The 15,919-nt window shown below is 38.2% G+C and overlaps 1 protein-coding gene across 1 annotated transcript in view; it reads right to left on the bottom strand.

Moving 5' to 3' along the window:
• Positions 1 to 15,919, bottom strand: part of LOC122809665 (adhesion G-protein coupled receptor G5-like) — a 472,088-nt gene that overhangs the window by 18,081 nt on the left and 438,088 nt on the right. The window contains exon 12 of the mRNA XM_044081327.1: positions 9,922 to 10,205. Within this exon, the coding sequence (XP_043937262.1) occupies positions 9,922 to 10,205 (284 nt within the window). The remainder of the gene's footprint in view (positions 1 to 9,921; positions 10,206 to 15,919) is intronic.

The raw sequence follows: 15,919 nt of genomic DNA on the forward strand, positions 1-15,919 counted from the left end.
GGTATTTTATCATGTGGGTTTGACAATTAGTAACTCCAAATGATGTGGTGGCAGAGGTGTAAACCTTCATAGTATGTATAGCTAGCGTATTATTGTTTGTCTTTAGAAATACAATTGGGATTTGGAATAATCCTGGTTTCCTTGGAATCAAGAGACATTACAGCTGGATCAGCAATGGGGGAGAGAGGTTATCTATATTTCAACATAGGAGGAATAGCTACTTGTTTGGAGGTTATCCATATCTGAGAGTTCATAATATCCCCTTTGTGAGTTGGAGCCCTCTCTGCATTCCCATATAAAATAGTATTTCATTTTTTCAGTGGTTAACCCAAAATAAATATCTTTGTTAAATTAATCTGAAAATAGTGTTTTCAGTATCTGATTCAAAGCCTGAGGGGGAAGGAATCTGTTATGCACTATCTGAGCCCTCTTGGTTTGACTCAAAAAAGTCTTCCTCCTCAGAAGAATCTCTTTTCCTTTACAAAGGAGTAGAGGAACAGCAATAGGAAGAAGGCTGACCAGTATGAAAAGTTCAAAGGGCATCACAAATCACACTGGGCAAATTAAACCAATTATTCATACTAGACTTCTGGTTGAAAGAGGAGTGGGAGAAATATACTTAACTTTTTTTTTGAGTATGTTTATGGGGAACATCCAGATATATGGTCCTATGGGTGGAAGAAAGATCTGACTTTCATTGGGGAGCTTTGAAAATCATCACAAACAAGTAGTAGATGAATACCTTCGACTCTCTCAGCTAAAACTAAACTTTGATTCTCACTTCCTGGTTAAATCACCCATACGGGTGATTTTATTGGATACCCTAAGTTCCTAGGCTAATAAAGGTCTCCAAAGGAGCAACATTAGAGGGCCCGAGAGAAGAGAACTAGTGACCCAGGGGCTGCAAAAGCACATTCATGAAATTACCTGTCTTAGATTAACAAAGAGAAGTGGACATCTGGTTAAATTCAAGGGCCTCTCTCAGTTTTGCTTTTCTCTTTTAATCAAAGGGTGGGGGTTGAGCATCGGAGGACAATGCAATGTTAGAATAAGTGAACATCTGAAGTTGTTTGATCTTACGTTTAAGACTATTATGCCTAGTCTGGATAGTTTTAGGGGTGAATACCTGACAAATACGACAGACATTTTACCTCATGTTCTTCTTCAAAACAAAATAAGCAAGTTGTGTGAGTCCATTATAAGGAAGCTGCCGCCCACAGTATCACTTTCCTTTTTTTCCTGACATAAAATAAGTTTCTCACACAAAACTTATGAAGAAACAGAAAGATCCCTACTGGGGTAGCCATCTGCCTGAGTCTCTGATGCTGGTCAACCAAAATGAATGACTGAATGGGATGCTGAAAGACGTCTGCATATGCAGACTTTCAGCAACACAGTTCTGATTTTTGATGCATCTTTACAACCCTCTTACTGTGTCTTTTCATATTAAGGGCAGACCTAGAAGGAGCCTAAGTTTTCTGGAATGGCTGGATGTGCAATTAGCCTAGTGGATAAGTTACATTTGCAGGAGTATTGCAACAGTGATTTTTATGGAGAACATCCTTTTCTGATTTTTTTTTTTTCAGTATGTTTGTAAAAGATCAGCTGTTGCTTAGAACAGGTGCCTTGATATCTTTTCTGTGTTGTACATGATGGCAGGATATTTAATGACAGGGATTAAGACTGGTGCTATCCTTTGGTAGGTACATAGTAGAATGACAGCATTTTCCCCTGTTATTGCTAAGGTCATCTGTGGTGCTCTAGCTCTATTTCACTAAAGTCCTTTTACTGTCATCTTTGTAAAATAGGTAGAGGAGAAAATAACAGGACCAAGACTGATCCCTGTTGGTTAGGGTTTCAGTGAATGGTTTGTTTTTCCATCCCCCCTCCCCTCAGGACCAGGCCTGATGGCACCTGTATATATACCAAATTGTCCCATTTAGTCAGTAGTCACAGGAGTCAGGATTTCACAGGTCATCAGAGCCCTTTGTTCCTGCATGAGTCTCTCCATTGAACTTATCAGCCTCGTGACAAGAGTCAGGCAGTAGGGACCTAGCCAACCTGCTAGTCCTGGAAAGTTGCTTACCCTTTCTGGACAGAGGACCTCCTTAATGTTATGGTTCTTCTAATCTCTGCTATAACTGCCATCCACTTACCAAATTTCCCTCTGCTAACAGTGCAACTTGCAGCATTGTGGACTCTATAGACTTGAGGTTCTACAGGGTAGATATCCTGTGGTGCTGATAGGTGCCACCCATGTGGCAAGGCAGAGCTACCTCCCTCATCCTAGGATACATGAGCTATTAGCGTTCAACCACTCCCATTCTCCCATAACAGCTACCAAAGCTGCCTGAGACACTATTCAAACTCTAGTTGCCTGCATCATAGTCACGGATTTATCCCTGTATGCCACTGAGCTGGAAATAGTTTCAGTGAATGTTTGCATATTTTGGCCTTGGACTCTAAATTGTCTAGTCCTAGTGAAAAGATCAGCTGAGAGTAATGCACTCTGCCCTCACTTAATGTTTTGTTAACCTTGTAGGGAAATCATTGTCGAACACTTCCTTTCTCCTTTTTGTTGACATTTTGCATTCCATGACTGCAGAAAGTCCTTCATATTAAAATGTTATACAATCATACTAAAATGTTGCATAGTTATATGAGTAGTAGGACCCAAAACAGAAGAACACAGTATAGCACAAAAGGTCCAAAACTGAGATGTTAAGAAAGGTGGACTTTATATGTTCAGGTATGCCTTAAAATGGTCTACTTTGATCAGAGCTCTACATCCATTAACACATTAACTAAATGCCTTGTGCCCACTAATGCATACTTTACCAAGTATGTGTGTTGTCCTTCAGCTTAATGCATACTGCACAAAAGATGTATGCATGTGACATCATGATAAATATTGTTCCAAATGGGATGAGGAAAAGATCCAGCTGGATTAATACACTCTGCCCTGCTCTAATGTACTACTTTCTGTGTAGTACACTCATTTGTGAATGTTGCCTCTTTTTTCTTGCGATTTTTGAAAATGTCAGCCTCTTCTGCAGTGTACTATAATTTTAGAAAACACAGGGAGTCTTGTCAGATGACTTGACTACTCCCAAGTGACAAGCAGAGCTGCATAGTGTAATGAATGATATGCAACCTCCATGTGCAAATAGGTGCAGAGGCTTGAGATGGGTCTTATTTTTCTTTTGTTAATGTTATAAATAGCACTCATGATTTCTATAAAATTATGTTTGGGAACTTGTTCCTAGCTTTATTAATATTATAACTGCTAACTAGGAATGGCTAGGTCAGGCCAGGCAATGTGTATAAAACACAAGACATTAAAATGCAAAGGAATAGTTTTAGGTAAAGCAATCCCTTCTGGAAGAAATACTAACAAGATTAATAATTTACAATGTAAGTATGGGCAAGACGTGGAAATACTATTAGGTACAGCTACAAGGTAAATGCAGAGCTGACTGCTGTGATTTTAACCATTATAATGAATTTGTACTTTTATAGTCTGTTCTGAAGTCTACTGAAGAATCAGGAACCATCTCAGCTAGTCATTAGACAGGTGGGCTGTTCCGGAGATAAATGAAAGCGAACCTAACACCCATGCATGAGTCAGTATATACAGAACCTTACACCTATGCATGAGTCAGTATGTACGGAACCTGACACCTGTGCATGCGTCAGTATGTACTTAACCTGACACCTGTGCATGTGTCTGTATGTACAGAACCTGACACCCGTGCATGAGTCAGTACGTAAGAAACCTGACACCCATGCATGAGTCACTATGTACGGAACCTTACACCCTTGCATGCATCAGTATGTACGGAACCTGACATCTGTACATGTGTCAGTATGTACAGAACCTGACAGCTGTGCATGCGTTAGTATGCATCGCCAAGGAGGTTGGGGAGTCTGAAGAAAAATGCCATGAGTGAGTTGCTCCAATTTTTAAACACCTCTCTGTGATTTATGCCTAGTTAAATCCAAGTTTTTGTCAATACTGAAATAGTTTTCAAACATTGATTTGCTCACTGAATTCTGATGTTAGAAAACTGCTACTGTAATATTTATATCTAATACTCATGGGCAGCTTGGAATTACTTAACAGACTGGGGAAAATTCTACATTGCATAATATACAGACAGGGAAAGATTACCATGATGATATTGCTTTATAAGTAAAGTTAAACTAAAGCTTTTCATAACATACTATTTGAGAATAATTCATCTGTTGGTTGGGTAAGTGTAAGAATAAAATTTTGTTGGTATATAGTATCTCTTACCTGAAAGTAGAGATTTTGTTTTCTGCCATGCAAAATGCCATGTACTGTGTGTGTGTGTGTGTGTGTGTGTGTGTGTGTGTGTGTGTGTGTGTGTGTGTGTGTGTGTGTGTGTGTGTGTGTATATATGATTACAATTTGACTTTAATCAGCAGGGGGTTTCCTGCCCAAAAGGATAATGCTCTTAAGAGAACACACAACACCTATCTGTCTGGTGACTCTTGTTGTTTCAGTGGCAGTGCCACTGGCATATTTTATGCTGAAGGTCTTAGGTTCGAGTCCCAGATGAGAGCTAATATCATTTGATTTTTATGTCTATTTTAAGCTACAAATACAGTGCAGCATTTTAGAGACTTGATTAAAGCCAGAGGTGGCACATTTCTTGTGTATATTTTCATTCACTCAGTGTATATAAATATTTAGTAGGTTCAGACTAAACAGGTACCATTTATCAAGTAATATTCATTTCTGCGACTTTATTTTGTTTTCATCTGCTTTGATCAGCACCGCTCCAACCCTCCATAACTCTCAACAGAATCGAGGACAAATCCAGAAATAATCAGGGACAACTTTAAAATATTAGAACTACTAACCTGATACTTTAACAGAATAAGAAAATGTGAAGTAATATACATTTTCTGAAGTAAAAGAAGTCTATAATTCTAATTATTGTCTAAGTGCAATTCAACACCTTGCCTTCAAATGTCACCAGTTTTAGGAGGGATTAAGAGAGACAGAATTAAAATCTAAGTCAAAATCAGTGACGCCCCTGAAAATCAGGGTAAGTTGAGAGGTATAAGCCTCCCTCCATCTGCCCAACTAGCCCATTCATTCCCCCTGGAGGTGAGAGCCCTGCAGTGTAGTCACTTCTCCCAAGGGGAGTCAGGTTGTGCAGAAAGAATCATATCATGCTATTGCTTGAGGAGTTCCAGTTTTCTTGTTAAATCCTTACCATTCAGAGAACATGTGCCCAGTAAAACAGGCAGGTCTCTACCAGGAGAAAAATCAGTTTTATTTTCTGAAACCAAAACTGACTAAGCACTTTCACCCACCATTGAGCTTCTTCAGAGTCAGTTAATAATACAACAATCATTACTTAAATCTTCTTCTTCTTCTTTCGGCTTTTCCCGGTTAGGGGTTGCCACAGCGGATCACCTTGTCTGCTCATGATTGGCAGTGGAGATTTACGGTGTCGAGTTGCCAGCCCGGCACCCAACCTTCCACAGAAGGCACACACATGCACACACTCACACCTAGGGCCAGTTTAGAGAGTCCAAAATACCTGCAGCATGTCTTTGGGATGTGGGAGGAAACCGGAGCACCCGGAGGAAACCCTCTCGACCACAGGGAGAACATGCAGACTCTGCACAGAAGGCACCCCAGCCGACGATCGAACCGGAGAACCTCTTGCTGTGAGGCAGCAATGCTAACCACTGCACCACCGTAATTAAAACAATTAGTCACATGTGTACCCTGAATCACAATAAACATTAACCCTCTAACATCCAAATTCAGCTTAAATTCTAATGCTTGCTGAAATAGCATAACTCTGTGAACTGACTTACTACGTAAATAATATCAAACATGCTAATAAGTAAAGTACTATTACATACTGGAATTATGTAATAAAATAAATAAAATGAGTGATCATGCAATATATTGTGCAAATATAGTGTGTATTAGATAAACTGGGATTTAAGTTTTAATACACAGGCTGTGGAAATACTTTCATTAATGCCTGGTGCATTCGAAGCATCCAGGCGTAGCTGCCACAGGCATTCTCTCACTTCTAGTTAGGTTTTAAAATCTCCCCCAAACTCTTTCATGGTTAACTTGTCAATAACAAAAAATAAAACATTTTTGTAGTTAGTACAAACTTTACTATGATTGGAAAGGCCGTTGGTGGTTTTCTTGTTCCTAATGTCCCTGATGTGTTCCAATATATGAAGTCTGAGTTTCCTTGTGGTCATCCCAACGTAGAACGCGGTACATGATAGGCATGTAGCCACATAAAGAACCATTATTGTGTTACAGTTGCAATGTCCTGGACATCTTAGTGTTCTTTTATAACTGCAAATTTGAACATATGGTCCATCATTAATGTATTTACAAACACTACATGTATCGCATTTACTCATGTGTAAGGGTCTGTTGTCGTAGATCGTAGAATCTTTTCAAACAATTCTTTTAAATTGGAACCTCTACTATTAATAAACTTGGGAGCAATTCCTATTATCTCTTTAATGTCTTGGGTAAAAACACTGTCCCATACAGCATTAATAATGTTCCTAACTTTTGCCCCTGTTGGGTTAAATTCCATCACCATTCCAGAAGAAGAATTTTGAATGGGGCTGTAATTAGCAAAGGTGTTAACTTTGTCAAGTTTTTTATTATTATCCATAAGGATGGGCATAAAATCACTGGATCTTCTCCTCTCAATCTCTATACTGTGTTTGTGAAGTAATTCCATTGGGTATCCTCTATTCCTAAACATGTCAACCAAATGTGTCATTTCAACTTTGAAACAGATGTCTTGGCTAATCAACCTGGACATCCGTATCATTTGTCCTTTGACCACATTTTTCTTTTGGTGGTCGGGGTGGCAACTGTTGTAGTGCAAAAAGGAGTTACTATATGAGTGTATGTGTTTATTCTCTACATATAACAGAATATTCAGGAACTCAATATGATGTTTATCAATATGATTTGTAAATTTCAAAAACTCAGTAGTTTGAATCACAATAAACATTAACCCTCTAACATCCAAATTCAGCTTAAATTCTAATGCTTGCTGAAATAGCATAACTCTGTGAACAGACTTACTACGTAAATAATATCAAACATGCTAATAAGTAAAGTACTATTACATACTGGAATTATGTAATAAAATAAATAAAATGAGTGATCATGCAATATATTGTGCAAATATAGTGTGTATTAGATAAACTGGGATTTAAGTTTTAATACACAGGCTGTGGAAATACTTTCATTAATGCCTGGTGCATTCGAAGCATCCAGGCGTAGCTGCCACAGGCATTCTCTCACTTCTAGTTAGGTTTTAAAATCTCCCCCAAACTCTTTCATGGTTAACTTGTCAATAACAAAAAATAAAACATTTTTGTAGTTAGTACAAACTTTACTATGATTGGAAAGGCCGTTGGTGGTTTTCTTGTTCCTAATGTCCCTGATGTGTTCCAATATATGAAGTCTGAGTTTCCTTGTGGTCATCCCAACGTAGAACGCGGTACATGATAGGCATGTAGCCACATAAAGAACCATTATTGTGTTACAGTTGCAATGTCCTGGACATCTTAGTGTTCTTTTATAACTGCAAATTTGAACATATGGTCCATCATTAATGTATTTACAAACACTACATGTATCGCATTTACTCATGTGTAAGGGTCTGTTGTCGAGATCGTAGAATCTTTTCAAACAATTCTTTTAAATTGGAACCTCTACTATTAATAAACTTGGGAGCAATTCCTATTATCTCTTTAATGTCTTGGGTAAAAACACTGTCCCATACAGCATTAATAATGTTCCTAACTTTTGTCCCTGTTGGGTTAAATTCCATCACCATTCCAGAAGAAGAATTTTGAATGGGGCTGTAATTAGCAAAGGTGTTAACTTTGTCAAGTTTTTTATTATTATCCATAAGGATGGGCATAAAATCACTGGATCTTCTCCTCTCAATCTCTATACTGTGTTTGTGAAGTAATTCCATTGGGTATCCTCTATTCCTAAACATGTCAACCAAATGTGTCATTTCAACTTTGAAACAGATGTCTTGGCTAATCAACCTGGACATCCGTATCATTTGTCCTTTGACCACATTTTTCTTTTGGTGGTCGGGGTGGCAACTGTTGTAGTGCAAAAAGGAGTTACTATATGAGTGTATGTGTTTATTCTCTACATATAACAGAATATTCAGGAACTCAATATGATGTTTATCAATATGATTTGTAAATTTCAAAAACTCAGTAGTTTGATTCAAATAGCTAATAAATGCTTCCACTTCATTCTTAGAGCCCTTCCAAAAAATCAGAATATCATCCAAATGTCATAAATATAACATAATTTTGGACCTGTAATTTGATTTGAAAACATAATTCTTCTCCCAGTCTGCCAATACCAAATTGGCATAAATGGGTGCACATCTGGCATCCATCGCAATCCCATTTGTCTGTTTATAATATTCACTGTCAAAGAATATGAAATTATTGTGTAGTACCATGTCCATTAATTCTGACAAGAAACTTCTCTTTACTCAATGTAAATTACTGTATTTCAAAAGACTATTGTTAAACATTTCCAGCCCAATCTGGTGGGGGATCACTGAAAACAAATTAATAACATCAACTGTCATAAACCAAAATTCATCTCTAACATCAATATTGGTATTCCTAATACAATCCAGGCAATGCCACAAATCTTTTAAAATGTGTGGTAATTTGTCCAGTGTGTTCTTACATGTAATGTCAATATAGACCATTAGGGGTTCAGTCTTGAAACTCTTCATTGCAACGATGGGCATAAATGGTGGACAATTTTCTTTCTTATGGATTTTAGGCATACCAAATATTGATGGAATTGTGGGATGTTCAACTGAATGACATTTTAATTCATCGTGTGAAACAATCCCCTCACACAGGTATTCATAAAGCTGACCAATCAATTTTTGTGTAAGCTCGTTGTACATCAAATTTTGAGACCATTTCATAGGTTTCTATATCATTAAGTAAAAAATGCATTCTACATTCGTAATCAATATTTGTCATAATAACAACCACTCCACCTTTATCGTGTTTCATAACCCTGTATTGGTTTACACACTATATTTGTACAATATATTTCATGATCACTCATTTTATTTATTTTATTACATAATTCCAGTATGTAATAGTACTTTACTTATTAGCATGTTTGATATTATTTACGTAGTAAGTCTGTTCACAGAGTTATGCTATTTCAGCAAGCATTAGAATTTAAGCTAAATTTGGATGTTAGAGGGCTAATGTTTATTGTGATTCAGGGTACTCATGTGACTAATTGTTTTAATTAAGTATTTAAGTAATCATTGTTGTATTATTAACTGACTCTAAAGAAGCCCAATGGTGGGTGAAAGCACTTAGTCAGTTTTGGTTTCTGAAAATAAAGCTGATTTTTCTCCTGGTATGGACCTGCCTGTTTTACTAGTGCTATTCTGTTCAACATGTGCCCAGCAGCTTGCTAAGGGTTCAGTATGCAATTAACTTTTTCAAGGCCTGTGTTACCAGCTTTCTCAAGTCATATATCTCCTTGAAGGAAGAGCGCTGTGGTCTCCAGTTTACTGCTGGGATTATAACACAGAAAGTGTACCCCAGATGTGTACGCTCATGCTTTCCCCTGAGAGAAGGAAGCAGGCATTAGCTCATCTAACTTCTCCCTCCCATCAAGAGCTCTCCAAACACCTGAGGTGCTAATCAAACCCAAGTTATCTCATAATCAAAGTTCTGGAATATTAATTGTCATAAGCTGTTCCACAGTGATATGAGAATGGGACCACAAAACCGTAATATGTCTATGACTAAAAACATGTAATGTAGCAGATATTTAAAATCAAATAAATATAGCATAGTTCTAACCTTGCAAAGAATTCAGAATGGTGAAGATGTACATGGTGGCCTCCTTAAAGATATCAAATGCAAAGAAAGCCATTACCCATGTTGATCCCAACAGACACACAAGCCCAAAAATGGTGAGCATGTCTTTCCACCATTTCGTCTTTTCCTGCATCATTTTATTGGAACATCGTAGACGATGTATCTCATAGCATACAAGTCCCAAGACAGCAGTGTTGAAGATGAAGATAAGACCTAAATAGCCCCAGTTTGTAATGTAGAGAACCAGTGGATCCAATATCCAGCACCTGTTGTGGAAAGAAGAGATGCAGAATTGTTACAATGATAAATAAATAACCTCCCAAATGCCGTTGATAATCATTGTTCAAAACAGCCTACCTGCAAATCCAAATACAACTAAACAATGAAGAAACGTGCTCCAGTAAATTTCTGTAACACATCTGCATTGAATGTTTCTATTTCTCTCTTCAAAATTAAATACTATGCATCCTTAATGGAGTCAGGAAATCAAATTAATTCTTAGAATACTCTGTAAAGGTTGGCAGAAAAAGCTTTTAATTTTCAGTGCACATTTTGTACTTCATATAGTTATAAAATGATTCACTTCTCCACATTTTTTGAGGTGTGATGAGTAGATCCTGTTATATCAAAAGTGAAGTTTTTTCATATAGTCTGTTTGCCTGCTTCCTTACAGCCATCAAGCCTTCTGCAACTAATCAGCCTTCATCCATGCAGCCATCAGGGATTTACAATGCATGGTTCCAACACCTCCACTTGGTGGCTGATGTGTTTGCTTGCATACTGCAAGGGTCTGCTATGTCTTCTCCTGTGGGAAAGCCCATTTCCACACATTCCCGTGAAGGCTAACATAAATGTGGCTTGGTTAAGCCAAACACTTGTCCCTGGACCATATACTATATACTGTTCACCACTTCCCATACAGGTGTTGGCATTACGGCAGACTGGACCGTCTCCACCTACCCAGGACAGGAAGCTATTGTTCCTACAGCACCTGAGCCATCATCCAGCCTTGGATCTCAGGTCATCTAGGCTCATATTCAGGGCTTCATCCTTCTTCTTCACATACACATGCCTTAGAAAAGATTTTGTTGACAATGGGTTTTAATGATTATACTGTGGATGCAGTTTTACTCTGTGACTGGATAACCTCAAAGTTAATACATGTAGGGACTGGGGAGATGCAAGAAGCATAACTCCTATAAAAACCTTTTCAATGTATAATTATTTTATATTATTCAATGTAGCATGTGATGATCTATGGAGCTGTAGATTCCTTACATAGTTAATGCTTTATTCTGCAGTCAGCAGGTGTCGACAGAACAATAAATAATCAAGTCATTAGGATTATATCATGTACAATGTGTTGTGCAAAAAAAATGCTACAAGCTGGCCTCGCTCAAAGTACTGTTAATCTACTTGAAAATGATAAGAGCCAGTTTAGTGAGGATAAGAGGATGTACCCAATAATTCATAAAGAGACCCACCATAGGCACTAAGAGCTGTGGCCAAAAGGGGCTGCTTCTGTGATCTTGGGAAAATGTCATTCAAAGACATGTTAACCACAGTGAGGAAAGATCTCATTACCAACTAATTTGCATGTCCATGAATTGTGTGGTGTTACTGTTAGTGCTAATAAGCAGTTTCCTGTGGTAGTCTCCTCTGATGGCCAATATACCATATAGGCACATTCACACCCCTCGGTCATTCTCGCACATTCAAATACACACACACCGACATCAACATACCTCTTACCCAATGCTGAGATGACAGAACATCCCTCTTGTATCCTTTTATTTTTTCCCATCTTCCTTGTAAGTCATGGACGACTGCAGTCAGTCGATAGTTTCAGACATTACAGATTTATTCTTCTTGTTCAGAGGATGCATTGTAACGACTGACCCATTGCTCTGTTACCTTTTTAAATGACTTGAGTGATATTTTAAAAAAAATCTCCCTGGTGTCATCTAGTGTTCTTCCTAGCTTTTTCCAAAAATCTTCAGCAAGGCCATTTAAAAGTATGGTAGCTCCCTCCAAATGGGCACCCCACATCATTCACAATTGCTTTTGCCCCTGTTCTGTTCCCTATAACTCATGGACTTCTTCAATCAGTTAGTAATGCCAGACATTGAGTTTTATATTTATAGTTCAGAAAATGCACCAGACTACAAGTCCTATTCATGAATCATAGAGGACTAAAGCTCTGGATTGTTAACAAGCTGCTTTTTTGTTCCTAGGGCACAGGGTTTAAAGTTTTCCACCATTTTAATATTTAATATTTTTAAGTGACTTATGGTAATATTTAAAGTGTATCCTTGGTGTTTAGTGGCAACACTGAATCATAAAGCTCTGCTAATGATCTGATATCTCTCATTAATCATTGTTGCAGTATTCACTACCTATGGTAAGTATCCTGCTATGAATGTTGCACATGCAGCTAGCATACCAACGTTTGCCATACATTTGTCATTTGCCCAAAGCATAGACAAGGGACATATGGGCACAAAAATCCTCAGAACTTTCTTGCTGCCAGCCCAGACAGAGAGCATTCACTTATGTTTTAGTCTGCCAGCATTGGACAGATAAATATCCTCAGTGGGTATATCTTCTTTTCTTTTAATTCTTGACAGGGTTTTGTTATTTTTCATGTCAGATACCATATAGAGATTGTTGAAATAAATGTTGCTGTGCTTAGGTCCTTTTAATTTCAGGTCAAATTATAACTGAGAGCAGTATTTTATAGCCAGTACAAACAGGTTTTCTGTTGTTTTCTGAGGCTAAATAACTGGCATATGCAGTATGTCTACAGGTCAGGAAAAAGGGGGATGGTGGCCAACTTAGTAAAAGGTCCTTAGAGTGCACAGACTATTTCACAGAGATTATTAGTCACATACAGGCATGTATTTAACTGATTAAAGTTAATACACAGCAAGGTTCTTCCTGATAAATGTGCTTACATTATACAACAACAATACTCTCAGTAAACTAGCAGGAACAGGGCCATGTGGTATAGCTCCTGAAGTATCTAGGTCAAATTCAGGGGCCGCAGGCTCTGAGATGAAAGAAAGAGGAAGCATTCTACAAAACTGTAATATTATGCTGAGGCAATAAAGTTAGTACTAATACAAAAAGAAATGGTAAGGACCACAGTAAGTCAGAGCAAGAAAATACAATCAAAGTATGAGAGTAGCATGATGGTAAGAAAGTTTTTTATAATTATATAGTGTTTGATCCTTTGTACCTAAAACCTTCAGAAGTCACCTTGCTTCTGTTAAATTCATTCTTGAGAATCTGAGTCCAAAGGAGCTTGTGCGTAGTAGAACGGGCTCTGAATCTTACCTGTTGGCCAACCAGCTACGGCTGAAGTTCAAAAAATCAAAATCAAAAACAAAAGCTTCTTTTGTCTAGTTTGACCCAGATGCTTCTGCTGTGGCACTTAATCAGCTCTCTGACTATCCCGTGTTGTCATCTGCTTACGCTATCATAACCACATTGGAGGCTGATAAGGTGCAGCCTACTAGGATGTCTTGCATGACCAATTGCAATTTGGCAACAAAAGGGGAAACTTGTCTTGTTATATCAGAGGGTATTTCTCAAATTTTAGTTAGAGGAAGAGGTACCGGGTACCCCTATAGAGGTATGTCAGGCGCTGGATCCTACGCATTACATACAAGCCAATGTACCTAAGAAAAAGAAGCCCAACTTAAAGCACCTTATTCATACTGACTTGACAGACTCTTAGAATAGCAATATTTTTCACAGGGTCTTTTTAGGTAACTATATCTTTAAATCCTCCCCAGTTCTTGTCTTAATTTTCTATTTCTTCCTCTCCTTATGAGACGGAGGGATTCATCATCTGATTGACAGGATTCTGAATAAGTAGACTGTCTAGTTTACACTCATCGTATTGATTCCCCAGTGGGATTTGGGTCTGAGGAGGATGATAATTCACTTTAGAATGATTTTCTTTCGGGGATACTCCAAGAAGAAAAATGCAACACTTCCACTGGGAAGGAGGACAAGTCTTTGACATTCTAGACATGGGAGTTTCTAAACCTTCAGCCATACATCCTATCTTAGAACCTCTGCAACATGCCTTTGCCCCGGCTTCACTTAACCCAGAATCTCAATTTCCCTGCCACTAAAGGTTTTACAAGGTGCCTGATACTCATAAATATCTTTATAAAAACTCTTCCTCAGACCCTGCTGTAAATGTACTGGACTCTGACAAACCAGCAAAGTTGTTTCCATCCACTAATGTCCTTCCCAGTGATAAAGAGAGTAGGGCTATAAATGGTAATTACAGAAAAAATTGTACATCTTTCCTACATTTGCCTTTAGGGCTATAATCTATAAAACCCACATGTCCAGATATCTTTCGGCTGTTATGAGTAAGCATCTTACAGACTTACCTGATTCAGACACCAAAATCTCTTTCTTGGCATTTCTTTCCTTTCTCCTTCTCAAGTGGTCAAGCATTTCATTAAATACAGCTATGATGCAGCTGATGCATTTTCTACAGCAGCTGCTACTGGTTCTGTTCTAAGAAGTTACTCATGGCTAAAGCTCCTGTACTTACCTGAGGGAGTCAAAAACATTATTGGATGTTCCTCTGGATAAGAATCTTCTTTTGGCCCTGCTGCTGTGGATCTCTTTAAAAACTTGGAAGAGAGAGGTAAGATAATCTTTCATACATTGTGTATGTTGCTTAAAAGCCATCAAAGAGCACTGATTCTGCTAGTTATAATTTATATATTTTCTCACCCGCCTAATAATCCAAGTTTTTTTTGAAACAGTCCAATCCATCTGAGGATCTTAAGTGGACAGGTAAATTGTTCCAAAGATGTGTTATCTTGACAGGGATAAAAGAATGCCTAACATTGCGGTATCCCATTTCAGAGATGAATTTCATCTTATTATGTCTAAATGTTCTTGTTTTATTGACTTCAATGTTGAACTTAATTTGAAAGGTTGTATCATGAAAAGTTTTGTAAGTCAGTATTAATTTACCATGTAAATATCTGTAATAAATGGAAAACAGTTTGAGTTGTTTACATCGTTTACAGTAGTCTTGCGGCCAGATTCAATAAAGCTTACACACTCTGTTTACACCATGTGCTCATCATGGTGCAACATGCACATGGTAGTGTACTGTTTTAGATTCAGTAAGTGACTCTACACAGTATGTAGAGTTGCTCATAGCTGCCAAACAAGGTAAACACTGTGGCATGCTAATTACAGCATAAGTAGCTGAATTGTATGCTAATCAACCAATCCAGGATGGATGAACTATTCAACAAGCTATAAAGCAATCATGCAGATTCAATGCTTGTTTTCCTTGCAAATTCCAATCCCTATTGGAGTACAGCCATGGAAAAGTGTCTACACAGAGACAATGTTATGGGCTGGTGGTGCTTTAATTCCTCTGTATGTGCAACAGGCTGAAGTCTGTGTTGGTGCTAATAGGCCATGGCCAAGTAGAAGATGGGTTTTCACACTCTGTTTAACTTACCACAAACTACATGATGACAGGGTGGATAGAAACACACTGCAGGAACTCTGCAACCTCCATCATCTTGAACTCAGAGCTAGGGCAAACCAAGGGAAACCCATCTCAGTGGAGACAAAGGTATGTGTAGCCCTAAGAATTTTAGCTACAGGTACCTTTCAGAGACCAAAAGGGGACATGCTAGGGTGTCACAGGCATCAGCATCCAGGATCCTCCATCAATTCCTGAATGCTGTGCTACAGCATGCCAGTGACCAGATATATTTTCCTCATAGTCCTGAGGACAGGGCCAGAAATATGCAGGAGTTCAACCCTGTAGCACACTACCCTGAAGTACTGGGTGCCATAGATTGCACACATATAGAAATTAAGGCACCACCCAGGGAACAGGAAAGGCTCTATATAAATGGAAAGGGCTTGCACTCTGTTAACTGTCAAGTTGTATGTAATGCCAAGATAATCATCTTGAAAGTGT

This window comes from Protopterus annectens, chromosome 8.part0 (assembly GCF_019279795.1).
Source record: "Protopterus annectens isolate FY-2018-M chromosome 8.part0, PAN1.0, whole genome shotgun sequence".
Lineage (NCBI taxonomy): Eukaryota > Metazoa > Chordata > Ceratodontiformes > Protopteridae > Protopterus > Protopterus annectens.